Source organism: Phaethon aethereus (genome assembly GCF_964289735.1).
Source record: "Phaethon aethereus genome assembly, chromosome: Z".
Lineage (NCBI taxonomy): Eukaryota > Metazoa > Chordata > Aves > Phaethontiformes > Phaethontidae > Phaethon > Phaethon aethereus.
In genome coordinates this window covers 57,478,014-57,498,840 of record NC_138577.1, presented here as the reverse complement: position 1 = coordinate 57,498,840, position 20,827 = coordinate 57,478,014, and the positions used below count along the sequence as shown (strand labels likewise).

At 40.9% G+C, this 20,827-nt stretch overlaps 1 protein-coding gene across 5 annotated transcripts in view; it reads right to left on the bottom strand.

The window, feature by feature from the left end:
- NRG1 (neuregulin 1) overlaps window positions 1–20,827 on the bottom strand; it is a gene marked incomplete at both ends in the record, with an annotated part of 184,866 nt that overhangs the window by 13,417 nt on the left and 150,622 nt on the right. For 3 of the 5 annotated variants that reach the window (XM_082013483.1, XM_082013484.1, XM_082013481.1), the window contains 3 exons: window positions 1,803–1,826; window positions 8,651–8,709; window positions 15,521–15,650. In XM_082013483.1, the coding sequence (XP_081869609.1) occupies window positions 1,803–1,826; window positions 8,651–8,709; window positions 15,521–15,650 (213 nt within the window). Of the gene's footprint in view, window positions 1–1,802; window positions 1,827–8,650; window positions 8,710–9,363; window positions 9,432–15,520; window positions 15,651–20,827 lie in introns of all 5 variants that reach the window. The other 2 variants (XM_082013480.1, XM_082013482.1) reach the window with 2 other exon arrangements.

Here is a 20,827-nt window from a genome sequence, read left to right as displayed (position 1 = left end):
CCTGGGTGTCCCGTGGGGGCCATGGTGGGCGGCAGGGGATGCTGGTGGCCGGGCCGGGGAGCCTGGCCGCAGCTCCTCAGGCAGTGTGGTGCCTCGAGGATGAGCCTTGGCCTCTCTGCTTGAGGCCGGAAGAGTTTTGTGAAGCAGGGACCAAACTCCTGTGGGGCACTCACAGTTACACCGGGTCTTGCCCGAAAACTGCCCGCTCTCTGACCAGTGTTAACACTGGCAGAGCCAGTTAATGGCGCCCAGCAAAATAACACGCGCTGTCTTTGCAGCTCTCGTCAAGCTAGCTTGGAAAACATTAATAGCAGCCTTTGGGAAAAGTCGATAGAGAAATGTATGTGCAGTGAGGATTTAGAAAAGGTTTTAGCTTGTTAAGTATTAAATATCCTTTGAATGCATTTTTTTCCCCCCCTGCAGAATGCTAGGAAAATCAAATCAACATGAGACTTAAGTAAAGTTATTAAATCCTTCTATGTGCAGCCTTTTGAACGTGCACATTATGCAATTAATTTCACATTACCCTAATTTATACATAATTGATGAGATATATGGTCTTAAATTTGCTCTGTTTTAAAGTTTTTCTTCTTACAGGTCTCTGGGGATTTTAAAGAGAATTTCAGTCTGAGAGGTAGTTCCGCTGATGTAATTTCATATATAAAGCAAAATTTGCACATCAGTCTTTTAAAGGATTTTAATTTAATTCCTCATATGTTAATGTAACTATATATCTTCTACTACAATCTAGTACTTATGAGTGTGAATTAATATTATCTTGTGATAATAATAATAACAAGAAGCTGGGTCATGAGAGACTTTTAAAATTTGTACTTGTAATGGGTTTTCCACAGTTCACAGCTTAAGTTAATGACACTTTGAGTGGAAATTTTTCATAAGAACATCAACTAAAACTGTGTGAAAAACATCACTCTCTGCCTTGTCTCATTTACCGACAATTTTAGGAGATGCCGAACTAAAATTGATCTGAATTCCAAGTTGGCTTATTCAAGAGATGCATTATTTGTACCCTTGATTACTAAATGTTAGTTAAATAAGTACAGTCTATTCATTAAGAGGACTTATAAGATCTATTCCTATTCTATTTAAGCTGAAGTGTAAAAATAGTACCCACTGACAATGTTCTTGGTTGAGTGCAATATGAGTTTGGTATTAGAAATATTGACTATATTTGCTGACTTGAGGATCTGGAGTCTAGCTGTAAACGTCTACTTAAGTTCCTAAACAACTTTCAGTTCACTTCCAATTTACAGACCTAGATACAAATGTATATATGCATATCATTTACATATATATATATATGCATGTGATTTACATACCTAGCTGTGGCTTTAGACATAAAACTTTACTTGGAAACCAGAACTTAAAACTGTAAATTTGCAGAATTTTAAGTGGCTATAACAGCTCATCTGTTTTTTATAGACTAGTTAGTAATTTTGCTTAATGCTTACAGTGTTTCCAAAATCTGGCAACCCTAGAAGAACTTAGCAAAAAAAATATGTCAAAACTAGTCAAAATTATACAGAGGAAAAATGAACGTACACTGTTATTATTACTTTGGTAATTCCTAGAACTCCTTAGGTCTGGAATATCCTACCACTATTACCATTTTAGTGAGGCGATCTCAGCTAACATTTTGACAAGGGTTGTTGTTATAGCTGTATGATCCCTTCTAAAGCATAAAGAAATTGGTTAGGAATTGAAAGGGGGAGATGGAGAAGAAAAATAAAAAGGAGTTTATCTCTCAGGCTCTACGGCTAAAAGGAATGATTGGTCCATACCCATAAATTCAATCCCAAGATGCTCTGCCAATGCAGAAAGTTGACAAAAAAAAGAAAGAAAAAGGAAAAAGTTTCAGAAAAGAGCAATACACTGTACTCAAAAACAAATCACATATGAGAATTACAGCTATTCTGTGTCTGCACGTGAGACAGGACAAAGGGGTTTGTGGTTACGTGGGCAGTGCTCAAGTGCGCCTCTGTAAAACTACACGACCAGACCTTCTGCAAGGGTGATACACCAAAATACATACGGGGGGCCTGAACAGCCACAGTGCAGAGAACAAAGCAGGAACCGTTAACCCTTAAATATCTTACTGAGATGAAGGGGGCTATGGCCTGAGATGGGACCGTGAGAGCACAGGGATGCTTCACCTCCCTTCTGGCCCTGTTCCTTTCCTTGGGGTGCAGCTCCTTCTTCTTCTGGGTTGTGACCTGGGGGTGACTGGGTCTGCTTGCTCAGCATCAGGAGCCCTTCTCAAGCTTTGCAGACTGACTGCAGCAGGGCTCTTGTTTCTGGAAAATGAGAAGCCAGCCCCTTTTCCCCTGCCTTTGGGCTGCGCTGCCTCGGCAGAACCATCCACTGGCTGGCTGGATGAACCAGCTGGTGCGTGGTGCATGGGCTGATGCTCTTTACAGGGATAACATGCCTAAATTAGCACCCCCAGGCCCCAGCAGCCGGGGATGAGGAGGAACACAGGTTTTCCCCCGGCAGGTACCCTAAGAGGCCCTTCCCACAGGGCAAACACCATATCCATGGTAGCTCTCACTTTCTTTGTCCTTGTGTGCTGTGAAATTTAAATCCAATCCTAATTTTCTGACCACATGGATTTTTATGTGGTTTGTACACATAAAACATGGGGATAGCCAATTCTTTCCTGCCAGTCAGTAACATTTTAAGGGTTAAGTAAGTTGGAATCCATCCAGGTCTCTTCGTAAAGAGACAGTATTACATGCCTAGATGAACACTGCTAACAATATACATTAGTTGCATAGAAAGCTTGGTTAAGTCTTCAATTAAATGAATGACATGCCCATGCATATATATTGCTGTATTTATGCTTTCCTATAGGAAGGATGCCTAGACTGGATGTAATTTAATTTTAGGGGGGGTCATTCATATCATGCATTTTCTATTTCAAATAATTCCATGGGAAGTTGGTACTTAAAATGGGAATATATTCTGTCTGAAAGCCCTAACAAAAGACATGCTGAAGAAACATGCATTGCTTATTCAAACCTAGATGGCATGTAGCTCTTATTTATCTTTGGTATTCCTAGCTACATTCCATAGACCTGATTAAAACAAAGCAGAATATCCCAATACTTCTCATTTTATAAACATGTAATTATTTTTGATCTTTTCCTATCTAATGCAATACCATTGCATACTTTTTATGTGCAATGTTGTTTCTGTTGAATATTTGTCCAGGTGCTCTAAGAAGAAACATGTTTAATTATTTTTAACAGCTCAGTTTTAATTCTAGATGTGATTTTTATGGGGGCAATATTGGAAGTAAAAATGCTTGGGATGCAGGTTTTTTCCAAAAAGTGACTTAAAACTAGAACTCATTGGATATACTGTAAGCATGCTGGGGTACAGGGGTACAGGGTCTATAGAACAGGCCTATTACGCCTGACATGCTCTGTTCATGAGTGGTGTGCCACAGGTGCTGGGCAGCAAAGATTTTGGGGGGGCTATTCTATAGAGTTAGGTGGGTGGGTAGCCTGGGGACATGGTGCTGCCCAATTAGGGGTGAGCAGAGTTGCAGGTTTGTATGGAGACTTTGCACCTGACAAGGAAAGGATCCATTTGAATCAACTGCATGCAGGAGCAGAGAGGTCCAGGGAAACCAATTTAATCTCTGAAGCATGAAGGTGCCACATTTCTTAAACCATTGTTTAGTTTTCTTATTAAATGTGTCCTGTGGGTAATGAGAAATTCTAACAGTTTCTTTTTCACGTAATTTGAATTGAAAGCAAACTAAAGCCCCGAAACGGTCACAGAACAGAATCCAACGGAATTGTTGGCCAATTCTGCCTGAGGGGCTGGGATGCTGTGTCTCTTCATGAGGCTTAGGATCCACTTTGGATCCTAAATCTTGGTTCATTTCAGTAATAGTCAGGCTGCAAAATCAATTTTGAACTTGGGATGTTAAGTCCTGTGACTTCTGTAAAAGGGTTATCCTACAACTGATTCGAGTCTCAGAAGTATAGAAAATGATGTTTCTTAATTAAAGTATTCTATCATAGCAATTTTAGCGTTTAATGAGCATTAACTGAGCAGTTTATAGTGAAAAACTGTCTTCTTTAACCTTGAGCGGAAGATGGACAATGACATCTTTCAAATCTGTATCATTTAGGAGTTTTGGTCTCAGCATATAAAGAGTAAATTTAGGGTACTGAAAAGCTTTAGAAAATGAAAATTCCAGGTAAGATTGTCTAGTACACTCATCCAGATGTGACCACTTGAGAAATATATATAAATTAAGAAATACTGAGCTAGAAGAATTGCTGAAAAATGTAGTTTATGTGGAAAGGCTGAAAAATAGCGGCTGTTGTTAGAGTAACAGCAGTTTTGGTTACCCTTCTAGAATATCATAGCTTTACGCAACTCTTTCTCTCTTTAGTTTCTCAGCAAGGCTCATCTTGACCATATGAGGCAGGGGCCGTCATCTAAACAGAAATTTCCCTCTGCCTGTCTCGATACTGTCCCTCTTTCTCTGCAAGGATGGCAGGACTGAAATGGACATAGTTTAAAATTGTGTCCCATGCTGAAACACTTGCCTTCAGGAAGGCAGGGACCAGATTCAATTCACGCCCGAGATGGCTGACAGCATGCCATGCAAGTTGTTCTATATTCACAATACATATATCACTGCTAACTAGTGAAGTAGTTAATTGCAGCAAGCCAATTGGCCCTTTGGGTGGGTTCCATGGCCCATCTGGGATAACTTGGAGGACAAAGAGTTTACCTGTGATTACGCTCTAGAGAAGTTTTCTCAACCTTCTATTAATCCGGGGCTCTGCCAGTGTTTCTTATCCCCAGGATCATTGTGCAAGTGTTTCTATAACAGTTTTCATGCACAGCTACATAAAAATTAGCCAAAAACTTGTGTACTGGGTCTGGCTGAGATGGAGTTAATTTTCCCCATAGCAGCCCTCATAATGCTGTACTTTATCTTGGTAACTACAAAGGTGTTGGTAACACACTAGTGTTTTGGCTACTGCCGAGCAGTGCTAGCACAGCATTAAGGCTGGTTCTCCATCATTCCCCCCTCACCAGTATGCTGGGGGTGGGCAAGATCTTGGGAGGGGAGAGAGCCAGGACAGCTGACCCAAACTGACCAACAGCATATTCCATACCATATGATGTCTGCTCAGCAATAAAAGCTAAGACAAAGGAGGAGGAGGGACGGCATTCATTATGACAACGTTTGTCTTCTTAAGCAACAGCTACATATACTGAAGCCCCACTTCCTGGGAAGTGGCTGGACATTGCCTGCTGATGGGAAGTAGAGAATAAATCTTTTGTTTTCCTTTGCTTCCACGCGCAGCCTCTGCTTTTGCTTTATTAAACTGCCTTTACCTTGACCCATGTGTTTCTTCCATCTTATTTTCTGCCCTTGTCCTGTTGAGGAGGAGAGTGATAGAGCAGTTTGATGGGCACCTGGCATCCAGCCAAGGCCAACACACCACAGCTGCTAATGTTAATTCATTACTTTTATTTTCTTCCATTGCCTCGCTTCCTTGCCTCCAAAGGGGTGAATGCATGACCATTCAAATACAGCAAATAATTCTGCATGGAATAGATGTATTTTTGCAACATTTGTGGACCACCTTCTGGTGTCTTATGGACCAAGAGTGGAACATTAGCATCAAAGTCAAAACTGCCGCAGCAAAAAGCCAGAGTATTGGGGAAAACACCTGGTAGAAGCTGTGACGGCTGTGCTCAAAAGAAAGGACATTACAGGGTGTGCAAGCCAGACTCCAGAGATGAGCAAAACTAGCACAGTTTGTTCTTTAGTTTCCCTTGGTCTGCAGTGGTGGTAAGCACCAGTTGAAGAGGAAAAACTACATAGCTGCAGTGGTAGAGGTGACTGTGGCAGTGGGGAATCTAACAGCCATCACCTCTCAGCCACAACAGGTTGTCCTATGGTTTGGTGTGTTTGCAAAGCTGGAAGCCAAGGGACAGTCAGCCTAACATGTGCTTCCCTCATGTCCATTCCCAGTTATGCTCACATTTCCACTACAGAAAGGAAGGACATTTCTGTGGAAGAATTTTTCTTAAAACAGAGATCTACCTAATTGTCTGTCTCCCTTTTCAACCTGTTTCAACCTACTGCACCATGATAACTGAATCCTCGAGGGCTAACCAAACCACTGCCCAGATGAGCCAGTTAGCCTTGCCCTCTTGTTGGGATGAGGGATTTCCAAAATGCTTAGCATCCCCCTTGTTTTGATCTTGCCCTCAGTAAAGATTGTAACTTCAGACCTCTTAAAAATACCAATTCTCAGGCAGATTTCTGAAGCTAACTTTCTCTCAACAGCCAAATATAGAGCCTTAAGATAGTAACTCATCAGTTAAGTTAACTCATAAGCACACTTGGCATGGAACCCCATTGACTCTTTCTTTCCAAATGAAGACAGACCCTTCTGAAAGCAAGTAAAATTAAATAGCACTGTATAGTTCACATGTACACTTTTGTTTCCTACTGACACTTATGTTGTTTAGCATCCCAATTTGCTCTGTACTTTGCAAAAGCTGTATCTACAGAGCTAAGTTAATCACCCGCAACACTTGGTACAAAATATGAACTTGGCTTTAAGCCCCAATTGCAACATTTGCCTGAAGATAATTCTTATTCTAAGTCTCCTTTTTAATTGTATGCGCTGGTCTGCATTGGGTGTGATAATAAAAAGCCATATAAATGCTTCTTCACTGATTTTTTTGGTTAATTATAAATGTACCCTCACTGGACCCTTTCCAAAAGTGTAATTTTAAGACTTGTAGCAGCTTAAGAAATCTGACATTATACTGCCGATGCAGGCTAGGCAGAAGTGACAGAGTCTCATGGCCATTACCTGGGGCTCTCAGAGTAGCCTGAGGTAGGTAGTGGTGTGCTCGTCTGCCAGTGCATTTCAAGGAGAGGAGGGCTGGATCAACCTAAGTACGTACAGCTGAGCATAAAAAGCTCTTGCAGCAAGGCAAGGGCATCTATGTCTTTTCGATGGAGACAACTTCAGAAAATCTCAGCCTGGTGTCTACTGTCCAAAGTTTCCTTTTAAATCCCAACCAGAGTTAGGAAACTGAATAACTAATGTAGGAAAACCCACCTAAATATACTTTTTCTGGGTACGAAAATGAATTTATGATCAACATACAATTCTTCCATAGTTTTCAGGAAAAATTAATCAGCAAACAATGGATTTTATATTTTTATATCATGTCTTTTTAAATGATTCTTCTAAGATCAGAAAACTTTAACTGCACTTTTTGCCACAATACACAGAAATGGCCATTTAAATCTAACATTTGACAAACTTAAACACTGTAACAGCATAAATATTTTCAAATACGTATTACCAGAGGCATTTTAAAAATAACTCACACTAATAAAGCTTTTAAAACAGGGCATAAAATACACACTTGAATGCTGGAAGGTCTGGTCTTCAGTCAGCACCCTTGGGATTTACATGGGTAGCTTCCATGATGGGCAGTATGAATTATGTATGGACATTTTTCATCCATCAGTATAAGAGAAAACCTATGCATCCCTTCAGGCTCCAAAATGTCCAGCACATGCTAACAGCTTTTTGTCTTATATACTAATGGAAATTAAATTAAGCTAGCCTATAGTCTCTGAAATCTTCTGTGCTGGCAAGTAATCCATCAAAAAAATAGTTCCTATAATAAAGCTCTTACATCATTGTACATTCTGATGCCAGCAACAATTAATTATGAATAGTACGCATGCATTAAATGGTAAGATCTAAGCAATTTTCTTATGTGTTACCTTTGACTTTGCTATAGCCAATGAGAGAAAATAAATATTCAGTGCACTTTCTGTTTCCTCCCTGACAAGTAATAATAATTAACCCGTCCCTCCATGGGAAAGCTTATGAGATATGTGACTGCAGTGCTGATTCTACCAGTAGTCTGACACAGAGTCCTCTGTGTGTGCGTGTGTCTGCCTGGTACATTTTTTTGGCCAATTAATCTGGCTCTGAAATACTTATCTCTTCCACCTGTTATCCACAAGTAATATGTCAGACCCCATTGTTTATGCCATCTTTCCCCCTTTTCTTTTTCTTTCTGTGCTGAAACTTGGACAATGAGGAGGAACAACAACTGATCCTGTTTGGCCTGTGCTCATTAGAAATGATGTAAGCATGTCAATTACCTTTAATTTGTAGGTTTGAATACAAATCTCATATGCAACTAGAGGACTAGCTACCTCTCCCTTTGTTGGGGGAATACTGCCCTGTATAGAGACTCATAAGCTTTTTGTGGCAAATAAAACGTGAGACTTTCAAAACGTCATTTTTGCACTTTTACTGCTTGATGTCAGGTGAGGAGTCCATATCACACCATTCAGTGTTAATTTCACAGCGTTCCTAAGTCTTGCATTACCCCATAACCTCAATGCCAAACAACCCAGGAGAGCATTGCAATTGCTTTTTGTTATCATTTTCATGCAACAGGCAGAGACAATCAATATTAGGCCTTAGGCAACAAATCTAGTTACAGATTAAAAAAAAAAAAATTGGAGGAAAGATGCAGCGACAAGAAAGCAGCACCGACTGAGCATGCTTCTACTGCGGCACAGACAGAAAGGTAGTGGACGTACTGTAGAAGCTGGCCATTACGTAGTTTTGGCAGCGATCACCAGTAAATTCATTTGGGCACCTGAGAGGAAAAACAAACAAAAAAAAATGGTAGAGAAAAAACAGAGAAAAGAGAAGAGGTGAATATATGCTAAGAAAGAAGCTCCTTCAGCGTGAACTGATATGACTTGGTGAGTTCACTTTCAGAGACGGAATCTCGGTTTAGCATGTCAAAATAGCTCAAGATGTTGAGAGCAACTCATTTGCTCTGTGGAAATGAAAAGAAATCCCCTCCCTGAAAAACCAAGCCAAAACCAAACCAATCCAGATCAAAGTGTGTTTCGAGACGTGAGAGAGAAATTCACCATTCCGAATTCCCAAATTGCTTTTAGGATGCACTTTCCACAAGGCAGCAAGGACACAAGATCTGTACATCACTCATCTCCGTGAGTTTGCTCTTTTAGGGTTGTACTTTAAAGCAGTCTCCCAAACAAGAAAGCTGCCAGTGTGTGCAATACAAATGCATCTGCAAACGGATGGAAGGACCAAAATCACACAAATGAGAAACATTTTGGAGGTCAGTAATGCTATGGTGTACAGATTTTACTTTAGAGAATCAAGTCATTAATTAGTGTGTAAAGAGGCCGGTTCCAGCTGAACTGTGAAAACACCAAGTACTATTGATTTTGTTGCTGTAGTTGGGGAAGAAAGCAAAGTTCAGATTATTTTAACATACTTTCTTGGTTTTGGATTTTCATGGGCAGAGTTTCAGTACATCTTGCTCCAGTGAATCCAGGTTGGCACCTAAAGGGCAAAAACGTGATAAGCAATAGTACACCAAAACCACTGCACTAACAGACTGACATCTGCTGGCCTATGGAGATGGGAGTGCCTTAAGTGACTTCCTGGTTAGTGAAAAATGATCAGAAAAGGGGCAAGAAAGTGTAACCTTCCCCGAAGATAACACTTTGCAAAATTTACAGCAAAAATCCACCAGAGAAAAAAACATCTAGGAACTCTTTTTTGTTTGTCTGTTTTGAAAAAGAAAGAAGAATCAGGGCTAGCAAAAATGTGTATCAGCTTGTTGCTTATTCCACCTCATGAAAGGACCAGATTGAGTTTTTTAAAATTTGCAATGCATTGTGTAACGGCACTTTACACTGTTGCTTTCACCAGTCACATAGAATCTATGAAAAAAACATGATTTCCCTATTTCTGTAATGGCATGTTGTGTCTTCCAGTAATTTCTTTTGAAGGGTAATAGTTAAAACAGCAATCACAGAAAAACCAAAAAATTCCAAAAAGTGAGAAGGCAAACTGAAGCCCAAAGGCAGGAAGTATATGGCTGATAAACATGGCTGACAGATGAAAAAATAGTCAGTCCACTCAATAAGTAAGATGAGAGGGCAGAGGTGCTCTCAAAATTTGAATCTGCACAGCTGTCTGCCCTTTCAGTTCATAAACTCTTTTGCGGAAAACTTCAGTGCAGATTGCCCCTTGTTCATAGTGAAGGAATTTCTTTTCTGTGTTTTGCCTGTCTTTTCTTCTTCTGCTGGATATCAATTCTTCCTTCACCTTCAGTGTTGATTTTTGGGCAAAGCTCAGGCTGCCAAAATATCACCATAGCAATTCAGGCTACTGTGCTTCAGACATAATTGTGAGTAACTGTCCACCACACTAAGCATCTATAGATTTCAATTTTCTTTCCACCTTCTTCTATCCACTCTTACTCAGTGTGTAACCTGAAATTACCGGGTATTTGCTTCCTTGAATATGTCTCACTTGCATTGTCTGTCTTTCTGATGCTCTCCACGAGTTTGCCATGGTGCAAGAATCTCCTCCTCTTCCTCTCCTGCTGCCGATCCAGTGCTAGCCTCCTTTTTAAACTGCTTCATCATTTACTTGCCAGGGGCTGGAGAGCCTTCTTATTTGCAAGTGCAAGTTGTTCAGAACAATCCTCCACCTCTCCTATCTGTCCGAGTTTCACACGCATTGAAAGCTGTCCTGATTTTTAATTCTAGTCTTCCACAACTGCATCTAGCCCTAAGGGTCAGGGATGCCACTTCCAGAAAAGCACTTTGGCAGAGGACCAGTGTCAGGCATAACACTAGCAACTTCTTCAAATAAACCACACAGGAATGACTTTTGTATAATAAAGGTATATTTTGAGGCTCTGCAGATGATTCTTTAGAGCTGATTTGCTGTAATGATATATTTGTTCATTAAGGAACGGAGTTTATGTTCTTCAGAGCCAAGGTCACATCTTTTGATAGGTACCCAGCGTGGAGAGATCCCAGTTTCCACAGATATAGTCAGCTGAGAAAAATGCAACAAGGATAACTCTGTCATGAAGAGGTGGTATTTCAGGGCATGATAGAAGGCTTTTTCTGTCTTTGATGGAAGACAAAATGCATTTGACAGATGGCATCTTGATCTGTGTTACTGAATGAAAGTACAAATGTTTTACCCCCATGATTTCGGTTTTAGTTTGCACTGTGGTGATCTTGTTAAATACCTGTCCCTGGAAAGCTGGCATTCACACCTGCATTGGCCTTCATTTCACGACGACATCTACAACTTGTTCGTCAGGTCAGCCCTACACAACCCCAGTGAACATGCAGCTGATTAAAAGCCTCAGGCTTTGTTCCTGCCACAGGCTGGTGATGGTTGCTTGCTCCATCTGTGCTTGTTTTCAGATGTTGGTACAGCTGTGAAGGTGACGAAAACAACTTGAGCACTGGTGCAGACAATGCTGAAATTGCTTCCAGACCGAGCCGGGTCAGCCCTGTGGAGATGGCGCTGAAAACAGTTCAGGTGTGTTTATACTTGCTCTGAAACCATTGTCAGCAAATGGACTGCAGCACTTGCTGCTGAGAATGGGTCCAGGGTGGGCCAGTGGAGATGACAGCTGAGATGAGCCTGTCTGCTTATGATTATGTGTGAAAGCTAAAGGCATTTTATTGCTCAGGTATGCAGTGCAGCACTGTTTCTAGTGCTGTTTGGCAGGTTGTTTATTGCAGACTGTGTTTTTACAAACAGCTTGTGATGGTGTCATTTTCAAAACACCTTGTCCTACTCAAGGTTTCCAGATGTTATTTCTTGTTGTGTCTTTCTTTCCTAGTTCATCACCCATGTACCCTTTTCTTTTATGACACCAGCAAAAGTTGGACTCAAGCAACTTGGGGCAACAGAGCTGTCTTACACAAGTAGACATCTGTGTTGCGAGAGCCTTATAATTTCCTTTCTGTCTAAAAAAAGGCTACTTGGGCTATTAATTTATTGTATTAACTGGGTGAAACCACAACACTAAACAACATATACTAAAATAATTTTTTCTTTCCTCTACACGCAGTAGTTGCAAAGAGATATACTAAAATAATTGTTTCTTTCCTCTACACGCAGTAGTTGCAAAGAGCAGTATTTGCACAGGTTCAGAAGGCACTTCTTGGAATATGAAGTGTATTTTTTGGCACTAGAGGAATGGCTGAATGGATCAGGGCCTCACATTTCCATTTCATCTACTGCCTGTAAGCAAATGCATTGTTGGAGAATGTTTTTTTCATGGGAAATACAGTACACTTCCGTATTTAGTAGTCCATTTCATAGCCTAAGTCAGAACTAGTATTTCTGTACTGCCTGTTGAATAAATAACTCTGGAACTTTCTCGAACATCACAGAAACAAATTTTCTCTTTTTGCTCTTTTCAAGAACCTTCTGTCAATTTTTATTCCACCAAGGTCTTTACATGAAGGCAGATACAGAAACTGCCTACGTCATTAAAAAGTAATTCACTCTTTTACAGTCAAGAAAAGAAGAAGCATCCTTCTGCTAGAGAGAAGTATTATTGTTATCCAGTGACATTTGGGCATAAATTCATTTCTTCAGTAGCAGCAAAATCAATAGAAAAGATGATCTCTGCGAGTAAGGAATCAATTAGTCAGGCCAGCAAGGCCTTCATGGTAGGATACTTCAAAAGAACACTCTAAAAGTCTAACACATACTATATTCATATAGATTTTTCTTCAAGTAAGAAGCAAATGCTAGGAATTCCGGTCTTAATTTTCTATTTATTGAAGAAGCTATCTGATTTTCTGTCTTCAGTGAACTTGGGACACATTCCAACTGAGCAGGAATGACTTAGGAACCTCAGTCTCATAGGAAGCCAGTAATGTCCAGGCTTCCAAAGTCTATGATGTTTTCAAAATGTGACTCAGGTTCCTATGAAACTTCTGAAAATGTTATACACTAGTTTATTTAAATGGTCTCAAAGTTTCCTTTTTCACTTTTCATATTTTGAGATTGTTGTGTTCAGTCTGGGGCCATAATTAAAATACATGTAGGGAACTTACAAGCTTCCATAAATGTGGCTGTACAATGCATTGTTAAGTCTTCACACATTTCTTGAGTATTTCACATTGTTACCTCTGGAAAGCAGGGAATTTTCTTGACGTTCACACCAGTATCCATGAAAGCAAGATTTGACTCAGTCTGGATCATTATACTACGTATTTTACAAGACACTTTTTTTTTTTAATACATAGCTAGATTTTAACAGAAGACTGATTTAGGAGCTTCTTTTTTTAATAGAACAAAACCAGAGATATCACTTGGAAAATTCCATGGTTGTTGTGAATCTGAGTCATGTTTTTTTGGTTAGGGATAAAACCAATTTAGAATGATATGGCTCATGCTTTAGAAATTTTGTTTTTGCTCTCAACAGATGGACCATATGGAAAAATGTGAACTTGCTACTGAGGCAGAAATATGAAGAGCAAGTACCATATTTCAAGCATTCTGTTTCCACAGGCATGTTCTGGGGGAAGATTTATTTTCTCAGAACAATGAAGGCAATGTGTACTGGTTAGATACTTATTTTAATTAACACTGGAATACTAGAATTAAAAGTAGACATCTGTATTTTTAATGAAATGAGAAGAGAACCGTATTTTGTGTCTTCAGTTTCCCAGTACACCCACTTTTAAGTACTCATGCTTTTATTTCTCACGTGGCTGTATTGTGTCCTGTTTTGCGAGACAACATAAAGTTTCAGTTCTGGCAAGTACTAGAGGGCATAGCAAAAGGCCCTGCAAAATAGCGGTGGCCCTGACTGTCCTCAGAATAGGAATCCTTTTCCACTGCCTTACTGTGAATGAGATTCACCCTCTCTGATTTTGCAGCTCTGATGCTTTTTCCAAATAGGTCTTGGGCCACCCAGAGAGAAGCAAATCTGCCAAATTTGGGAATTGCCTTTTCTTCCAACTCCAGCCCTAGAATTAAACGTTATTTCTTGCCTCAAGAGGGAAAAAAATCCCCACTTCATTCAAGTGTCTCTGAGACATTTAATTAAAAAATTAGCCAATCCATAACATTGACATACACTGTCAGATCTCTGAATTTTAAAACAGAGAAGTCCCCATACCAGTGAAAATGGTCAAGACATGAAACTGTCAAGACAATGCTAATTATTAGAAAGATGCTAGATGCTCAGCTCTGCTGCCTTGGAGTTCTCTGAGCAGCATTTGGATAGGAAGTTGAAACAGGCAGGTAGGCTCTTGTACATGCCCTGGAGAATCATAGCAAAGTGCTCATCTTGTACTGCTGGTTTATAATGAGCATATAAATTTAACACAAATCTTTCCCTCAAAAAAGAATCCAACCCACTAAAGCCAATAACTTTTCCATATTCACTTTAGCTAAAAATGATTCTAAAATCAATTAAATTTTCATCGCTTTCAGCAACAGAGCAATCTGTGAAAAATCTAAGCAAAACAAAGCTCATGAAGTGCAGGTAACATCTTTCTACAAAAAAAGAAAACTCACAAGTAAAGCAGAACATTGTGGGGTTTGGGGTTTGATGGGGTTTTTTTAATCATCAACAGAGACAAGCAGTCTATGCCTTACCGATCTAATGAAAGCATCATAGACCTTCACCTAACTCACCCACAAAAGACATCTTTAAAATTAATGTCATTTGATTTTTAGTTCTAGAAGACTGAAAATCTATGCAGCTACAGCAGACAACAGTCTTCACTGACCACTGTCTCCTCTCTGTCTGAAAAACAGCAATATCCTAACAAAAGCGCCTCCTTTCCACTCAGTCCTGCTAGGTCCCAAGGACGTTTCCTGAGATTTAAAATCTGAGTTCCCTCTCAAGCCAAAGAGATGCAGTAACTTACTATGACCAGTCCAGCTCCAGAGGTCAATGCTACATGATGCGCTACCAGGCAGGAGGTGAACTCCAGTGCTGTAGCTCTTCATGGATGCTCTCCAACATAATTGAAACAGCCTGATACAGCACAGGCCAGGACTTGAGAAAGGTGCACAAGCACACCCTTAAAACTAAACTCATATGACTTCCTGAATCAAGAACCTTACCCGAAGTAGTAACATCCACCAATTACCATGACATCCATTGTTTTTTATGCAATTAATCACAACAGCAAAAACTCCAGTTGTGAATCCAGTCTCATAAGAAAATGTTCAGTGTCTACAGCAGACAATAAAAATAACCAGTTTGTCCTGTATAAATGGTACTTATCCAATGCAGTTATCCACATGCCTTTTTTTTCTGTTTGCTGTGTATTTAGTTTACAGTATCTGTGTCATTATCTCTAACATAAGACTCAAGTTGTGTTACTTCATGCCATGTAAACATCAACAGGGCTTGCTGTGCCATGATCATGTGGGAAGATTTCCCAGTTAGCCTCTGTTATGTCTTATATAGAGAACTCAGAGGTCATTCTTGGTAGGTTATTTTCACATCCACATACTTAAAAATGAAGAAGTATCTAATGCCGCAAGTGCAGGAGAAGAAATTCTTCAGGTGCTCCTTTAAAGAAAAAGCATTTCTGGAACTGGTGGCTCCACCAGAGTAAGCAAATAGGTTTTCTTACCTGCACAGGTATCTTGGAGGGTTTGGGAGGTCTTTAACCATGTAACACTCTCCCCCATTTACACAGAAGGCTTTCTGCTTTATGTCACATTTCGTGAGATGACTTGTCCCAGTTGTAGATGTGGAAGTGGCTGGAAAATACAAATGTGAAAATACAGATCAGAATGGCTTAGATTTTTCTTCCCGACTGGTCAGTGTACTTGTATGTGAGGGAACAAGTAAGGCCAGGGAGGATCTGGGAAGTCCTCTGCGCTCTCTATCTGCTGCTATCACAAGCACTAATTACCTGACCCTGTATTTTGATGATTGACAGAGGGTGTGGAGTTTAAATGCATACCTTAGAGATACGCTACTCCACACCCAGCCTGGGAGGAAGGGAGGATTTCACCAGCCCTGTCCATCAAGTGACCTTAAATTTAACACTCATGTGTATTTCATTAAAAATGTGTAATTTATGTGCAGTTACTTAAATTAATTAATCACATTCGAGGGATCATGGGGTGTGAGAGTCATTACAGACCGCTGATATACTGCCCAATAAAAAGAGTCCCTGGATAAGGTTTTTTCCTGGCATTGCCTTGAAGAAGGTGTTTTTCAGTAGAGCTTAACCTGAGGCTTTGTGCTGATTAAACCCCTCAGGACTGAACCCCTTGGACCAGCCCCTGCCTTTTTGCCAAGGGAGATGGTGACTGGTTGAATGCTGAATGCCTCTTCCTCTGCTCATAAACAAGAACTGTGGCTGCTCTGGTTTGACTGTGTAGGGAGGGAGAGGACAAGGGGGGCTGGAGGCACCATCCCTTCCTGTGCATATATGATTTCCACCCTTGTATCCACAAGAGTCATTAATCCAGAGGCCAACCTAGTATCTCCTGCAGAATGGGTTCATCTGCATGAAGTATTAACAGTTTTGGGCTACCAGTGCTGCTAGACACCATTAGGTGTTGTCCTGGTTTCAGCTGGGATAGAGTTAATTTTCTTCCTGATAGCTGGTATAGTGCTGTGGTTTTGATCTGGGATGAAAAAATGTTGATATTATGCTGCTCCTGCTGGCCTGCCAGTGAGGAGGCGGGGTTGCATGGGAAGCTGGAGGGGACAGAGCCAGGACATCTGACTCAGGCTGGCCAAAGGGATATTCCATACCATACGATGTCATGCTCAGTACAGAAACTGAGGGTTGAACAGGGAGGCACTGCCGCTCAGGAACTAACTGGGCATCGGTCAACAAATGGTGCACAATTGTTCTGTGCATCACTTGTTTTGTATATTCTTTTATCATCATTATTCTATTTTTTTTTTTCCTGTCCTATTAAACTGTCTTTATCTCAACCCATGAGTTCTACCTTTTTTTTTTCCCCCTGCTTCTGTTGTGGGGCAGGCTGAGCGAATGGCTGTGTGGTTGTTTTAGCTACCTGCTGAGTTAAACCACGAGTGACTAAATTGCTATTAGATGGCAGTACCACTGTGCCTGCAGTGTTTCTTAGCTTACTCCTTCCTGCATTTAGGGAATACCTGAGGAAGGCAGGAGCTGGGTTTCGTTAGACTGCCAAGGTAGGATGAGAAATCCCAGCCTTAGTGTCTGCTAGGGAAATGAGTGCCCTGGCCAAAGGGACCAGTACTGTAGGAGAGACAGTGCTCAAAAAGCCTCCACTGCAGTCATTGCTGGTATAAAATTGAATCTACCTAAGGTTGCCCTGAACTAGCTGACAGCAACAGGGCTGACGGGGAGGCCACGTTACGTCCTCACATCCTCACCCTGCTTTGTGCCTGCAAAACCGCCCCCATGAGCTGAGTTAAATCTAAGTCAGGCACATACCAGCAACTGCAGCCCCCAACTACAATCTCTGATTGCCCCTAGTTTGGATAAGTTTTGCTCTAAGTTCTGTCAAAACACGGTAGACATGCTTGAAGCCTGGACACCAGTCAGTACCCAGCTCAAGAACCATGCCACTGATGGGCTGTGTGACCCCTGGCAAGTCATTCAGGTTTTTCATTTCACTAGATCTTATCGGCCTAAAACTGAATCATTTAGTCACAAGGTGCTCTCCACCGCTCACATGAAACAGCTCAACTTATCTCCACAACAGTAGGGATAAACAGCCCCTCTGACCGGGTGTTTGTCTCCCTACATTGACTGCAGCTTAAGAACAAGCTTAAGCTCTTGAGAATATGCTCCTAATTTTTAAACAGCTAAAACTAACTGAAGCGACTATCTGTCATCTGTGAAAAGTGGGGAAGATTCCTGCACGGTTTTTGTTTAGCCATTTCCAGACATACAGAAGTAAGACTGTTTGTCGTAGTGCTGAACAAATCCCAATATTTTTGTTTCTGAAAGACAGCTTCTACCCTGAGGTGAAACAATGCGTTTATCTACTGACTGATTCCATGGGAGTTAACTAGAAAGCTGCAAGCATCTACACAGAAGTTGTCTGATATTGGAAGCCTTTTCTAACATGAAGGCACCCAAGGGGCATGTTTATAGTAGGTGAGGTGTGACATTCTAGCATTTGCTGCACGCATTGAATCCAAAGAAAACATGCTTTTAGCAGATTTGCTATCAAAAACCACCACTTATACCCTTTGAGTTCTCCTTTCTGAGAATAAGGATGAAGTAGTCCCCATCACGTTTGATTTTCATGTTTCCCATCATCTTCCAAGTAAAACTGCTTTTTTAGCACTCAGGACTTGGGAGAATGGACCGCCTTGGCTGTCACCATTTTCAGAGTGGCTTTAGCTATCTTGTTTCAATGAGGCATGAGATAGTGACTGGGATATTTCAGTCCCCCCTTTTACTCCATCAAAATCCCATCTGCCTACATAGCTAATGTCTCTCATACCCCTTCCTAACTTTGCCATTAATCACCAGCATGCCAGCGTCTTTCTCTTTCTTCCATGATGCCTTGCTTGCATGGGGTGCCCTCCTCGGACAGGCCAGCAAAAGCCCTCCTGTGACCTCTTCCAAAATTCAAGCTCCCTCCTGCTTCTCACTGTTTCACCCACCCATTGTGTCACATCTCCTCAGATCCTGATCTTGACTGGGGCCTCTAAGTGCTAATGAAATGCAAACATAGAGTACTAATTCCTCGTAATAACACATTCCTTTCTCCTTGGCCCCTCAAAGCATGATTTATAACCTCTCAGACTACGATAAATTTATGCCTTGTCTAGAGGCAGGAAAAGGGGTCATGTTTTAAGAGTAGTCTGACACTCTTTCAGCTAGCACTGGTTCAAACAGGACTTTGCACCCAATGTTGACAAAAGGCTGGCCAACAGATTGCTGTCAGCTCAGCGGTGAAGGGTCATCTGTGCTTGATGTCAGTGGGTTGACCACCATCCTTGACATGAATCTTAGGATGGGGAAATTTGCCTTGTGGAAGAGCCTTTCCTTCTTCACTGGCTTGAAACGAGCCTGGATTATTAGCCCAAAGGAGATGCCTCACATGACAGGCTACAGCATACCAAGACCTAAGATGTGACAAATGGGGGTGAGTGAATCCCATCTATATAGAAATGCACATTTTGAAGCCTTGTGAGTCTTAACAGGTAAACTTATTATTAAGCTCATCCCTATTGATAGCCTATCCACCATTGTGTCCTTTTATGTTATTAAAAGACTTCATCCTGGAAGTGAGACAAGCACTCTGAGGATGTCCTCGAGCTCAGAAAGATAATGCATTAATTTGGAAGGGAAAAAAACCCAATATTGTCTGCGGCATTTCTTACAAAAAAATTTTTCTACATTTTGCTACCCTGTTGGCTAATGGAATGTTTTAAATTGAATTATGAAGGTAAATACAATAGCAAGTGGGCTTGTAGAGCTATCTATAATTGTTTTCATCATCTTGCTTACTGATTTTTCTTTAAGCAGCAGCTCAATCAAAAGCAGATCACACTGGAGTTTGAAAGTAACACTTATTTCTCACCTGATGTAAGCGAGCTTTGGATAGCAGCAATTGCTCTAAACCGATTACTAGAGATGGGAATAATCTGCAGCTCTCAGAGAAATCTCATGATATAAGGGCTTTATATGCATTTGTGAGGAGTGCCTCTACCCACGTTTTTGGCATCGCATGTTCAAAACTACTGTATAAATCTTGCATGAGAATTTTCTCTGCATTACCAATCCACTGGCACCATAGTCCCAATCTGCCTGAGCTTTGTAACTCCATGGGATGAGAGAAGGAAAAAAGTCTCCAGTGAGTTAATTCTGGTATTCGTTTTTCTTTGCAAAGGATGCATAGTTTTTATGGCTTATGGCCAGTATTCAATGTATGCATTGTAAGTCTATTTTGCAAATTAAATACAAGAAACACTAACTATGGTTTTGGGTTTCACTTAAAGCCACATAACGGAAGAAATGTGGTGTTTGGGAGCAGGTGTTCATCAGAGCCCATTTCATACAGCTCATAACTAGCCCCAAAACACTGCCTTTCCATACATCTCTAGCAGACATGGACTTGGAGGATGTATAGTGGGAATGACAGGCAGTGGTGAGGTAAAGCACAGCTGTAGATCACATATCTGTGTGTTGTTCTTTATTCACCTAGTCAAAATTCGTATCTCCTTTCTTTGCTGTAATGTTTTCTTCAGCTATACAAGCACAAGACAGAAAAGCTGATTTGTTCTAGGGTCCTATAGCTTACTGAAAGGACTAAATTATGGGCTGCAATGAAATTTGAAAATATCATGCATGAGACAAGATAACATCTGAAAACTGCACACACTACCTTTTTCTTCCCCCCTACCCCCACTCCAAATGCAGAAATACCACACTTAAAAAAGCAGCTGCAGGCAGTATGAACAAAGTCCCCACTAATGCAAATATTCACACGACACTGAAAAACAATGAGATCTCCTCCCATCTATGGGAACTGCCTAAAACTGTTAACAAGAAAAGAAATAGGAGCTATTGCATCTTTCAAAAGCTACTCTCTAAAACAGGAATTACTGCTGTAGAACTGCCTTAGGACCATTTCATATCAAGCAAACACAACTTCATATAATTCTGAGCTTACCTGGGGAATCTCTGACCCTTTTTTGTCCTGAAACAGAAAAATGCATTCTTTCTCTTGCTTTCCAAGAAACTCTCTGAAGTTCAGTGGCTACACCAGAGGGACGCCCAGGCCCCGCACAGGTGAGGCAGTCTCCCGAGAGGAGCCCTAAGGGATCCCTCAGTAAAGACTGAAAGGGCTTTGCAACCTAAACAGAATAGTATCCATGCCTCTTTGAATCGAATTTCTGCAAAGCTGGTGTAAAATCAGAGGACATGCTCAAAGCCGTGTAAGGTGACTAATGGATGCTTATGACTCAA